The 3,174-nt window shown below is 37.9% G+C and overlaps 2 protein-coding genes across 2 annotated transcripts in view; one reads left to right on the forward strand and one right to left on the reverse strand.

Moving 5' to 3' along the window:
* Nucleotides 1-2,981, forward strand: part of LOC109465612 (WW domain-binding protein 11-like) — a 10,477-nt gene extending 7,496 nt beyond the window's left edge. Inside the window, exon 2 of the mRNA XM_019762971.1 lies at nucleotides 2,809-2,981. The gene's annotated coding sequence lies outside the window, so the exon portion shown is untranslated. The remainder of the gene's footprint in view (nucleotides 1-2,808) is intronic.
* The window catches only part of LOC109465613 (bax inhibitor 1-like), a 79,243-nt gene continuing 76,109 nt past the window's right edge, over nucleotides 41-3,174 (reverse strand). The window contains exons 8-9 of the mRNA XM_019762976.1: nucleotides 1,804-1,879; nucleotides 41-1,198 (exon numbers count right to left, since the gene is read on the reverse strand). Coding sequence (XP_019618535.1) covers nucleotides 1,178-1,198; nucleotides 1,804-1,879 — 97 coding nt within the window. The 3' untranslated portion in view covers nucleotides 41-1,177. The remainder of the gene's footprint in view (nucleotides 1,199-1,803; nucleotides 1,880-3,174) is intronic.

A 3,174-nucleotide genomic window follows, 5' to 3' on the forward strand; every position in this document is an offset into this window, starting at 1 on the left:
TTACTATTTGCAGGCTGTCCAATGACAAGAAACAAGACATAGCCTTCAGAACACCACATTTATTGTCACTTCTGAATCAGTAGTATTGAATGCCACATGCCACATTATAAGATGAACACACGTAACTACATGTACACATGTCAATATGGCACAATGTAGTATGATCAAATAAGTAAGGAACAAAATTTCTGTACCAAAAACTGTACCAAAGGAATTGCTAAATAAAAATATGCAGTATTCATTCATTCATTATATAATAAGAAAGCTGCAAATAGTTCAATAAAACGGAAGGAAACCATACCTTATCAATACTTCATTTTCATGCATACACATGTACACCTTCATGTTATGTTATGAAACTTTTTATGAAATACTGAAGTAGCAATACGTCTAACATCAGAATATTGAATTATTACTTTAACAATAAAAATTACTTCTGGATGAAAGAAATTAAAATTGGAAATCATTCCATCACCATTCTGTGATATTCTGCTTATCAAATCCACAAACACATTTCACTCAAAGTAGGTAACGTTACGTTATGTTGTAACAAAAGTGAAGAGTTGGACACAATATAGCCATGCATGTTCTACAAGACAACATCATTAGGCCACACCAATTTAATTTCTTGGTTAACGGATTCACCCGCTTCATTTTTTTCTGATTTGCAAATAAAAATTCAGAATCAACTGCAAAATGCTCATATTTTGCCCTGAACAGTTGAAAACAGGCCTTTTCTTCCTAGTTGTTACAGTTATTCCATCTTTCAATGCAGTTAAAAGTTCAAAATTCATTGTTTAAATTTTGAAATGCCTGGTGTGTTGACTTCATGGCTCCTATCGTACCATTTTGGGCCATAATAGGATGCCTAGGCCTGTTTTTATTTTTATTTATTTTTCGCCTGCCCGCTCCTTTATTTTTCTAGAAAAATCCGTTAACCAAGAAATTAAATTGGGCGTGGCCTTATATCTATTTTCTATCAATACAATGGAGACATTGTAATTTCTAAGCAGATGTGAATCATAAGTAAGAAAAATGAGACAACCCAACATCACCTATAGTTAGCTTGTTGATGATAAGAAAGAAAGAAAGATACATCTTGAGCCTGTAATCTTAAGGAACTTGAATCTTGTCTTCTTCTGGCGAGTCTTCCGGAAGGAATGATCCCCCAGCTCAATCACTTCTTGGATTTCTTCTCCTGTCAAGAAATGAAGGAGAGGTTTAATGAGAGATAGCCAGAACTACCCCCCATCTCAACTTTCCAAACACAACCCCCCCTCTTGTTACAATTGCAATCACCATTTCATTACCACTTTGGGTAAAATTAGCATCCATAGGATACTACTTTTTGCCAAGATTCTACATCAACAACCCTAAAACCACCTTACCACCTCTGCAAGCATTGGTTACACAAAGTATAGTACAAATAAATTTATTCTTTGAATGTAACTATCATCCTCATCTTATTGAAGGTGGACCAGGTACTTAACACATCAATTGCCAGTAATAATACAATTCTCATTATGATATACAATTTCACAAAGAATTGACCTCCTGTTATGGAAATACTGTCCTAGTTTGCATCCTACAATGTTTATCCCCTAGTCTAACTTCAGTTCATGTTTCAATTATGATACGACTGGAAATGTTTATGACATTCTCTCATTTACAATGGAAATACCACGATACCCTCAAACGTTATCCTGGTTATGGATGAACCAACAACAAGAACCAGGTGTCAGAAAATGAAAGTGAAGATTGTAGGTTCTGCTGACATGTGTGTGGAACTGTCCATGTTCTTACCTGCTGCCTCTGTGCCAGGATGATCATGATGCGGCGGAAGATGTTGACAAAGTCCAGGAACAGGTCCACACAGTGCCTGATGAGGAGGTCAATCAGGTCAACTTTGCAACTTTTTACATTGATTTGCAAGCCCTGCCCTGCATAATTTCCTATCTCTCACATTATATAATTTTTATCAGCTACATGTACAGACAGCATCATTCTTTCCATCTGACAGAATTTTACCGCTCATGGTGGACAGAAATGATGTGTTAAGATATGGAAAGAGATGCCATTAATCTACTGGTAAGCTTAGTTGACCAGCATAATTGTTCCCTCAAAATACAGCAAATAGTGTTTAAGAGGATCAAGATTGCAAACTTTTTCCGTCCCCCCTAGGATCTGGATTGTCACACGCACACCTTCAGCACTTGTCATGATGTTATGCCAAACAAAATTGAGATGGTGGAAAACATTTCAGGCTGGTGAGAACACTGGCTACTAAGACAACTGAGTTACGGTGGAACAAGTTCACAAAGACAACAGGATCTTTGTGACAAAATGACTAATGTTGCCAGAAAGAGACAAGTCTTGGGTAAAATTGAGCCAATTCTAAAGAAAATCCTAGAAGACAGGTTCAATATCAAACAAAAACACATTTCAGGCAGGCTGTTTATAACACATGTGAGCACATTAAGCTGTAGCCTGGTGTCCAAAACTGGTGACAGAGAAAGAAAGAAACTCAAGCTAAAACATAGGTTTGGACAACAGGCTACAGCTTAATGTGCTTAAAGTTGCGCCCTGAAACCCTTCTGTCAGCCATGGAACAACTGTCTCAGAAAATTTGGTTGTGCACTGATATTTAGTACTGTAGCTTTTGCAATGTAAGGTTAGCCTAGTTACCAAACCTATTTTAGATCTCTTCAAATAGTTCTCTCCACTATTTGCAGAGATTGAAAGCAACTCGGCAGCTAATACATGTAGTTTTGGTATTATATAAACCAGGCAAAGTGGTCATTTTTTCAGCAACTTGTGACAGCAGCTCTCCCTAGTGATCCAGTGCGGTACTGCAGCCTGTGGTTCTACTCCACTCACCAGATGTAATCAGTGTCTCCACGGCGGCGCTTCTCCACGATCAGCTGGGTGTCATACAGCACAAAGGCACAGAAGATGGCCAGTCCCACATACAGCTGTGCCTGGGAGGTGGTGGAAAACACAGGAATATTTCATGGCTATTACTGTGATAGAACTCTACAGTTTAAAAAAAAATACTTAAGATAAAAATTTAACCCTTGTCCTGCGGGGCCCATATATATATGGGTTGCACATACAGTACCATCTTTATAGCGCCCTGTATATGTACGATTTTGAAAGAGGAAGTAGGACCTGAAG

Source organism: Branchiostoma belcheri, unplaced genomic scaffold (assembly GCF_001625305.1).
Source record: "Branchiostoma belcheri isolate BF01 breed outbred unplaced genomic scaffold, Haploidv18h27 scaffold154, whole genome shotgun sequence".
Lineage (NCBI taxonomy): Eukaryota > Metazoa > Chordata > Leptocardii > Amphioxiformes > Branchiostomatidae > Branchiostoma > Branchiostoma belcheri.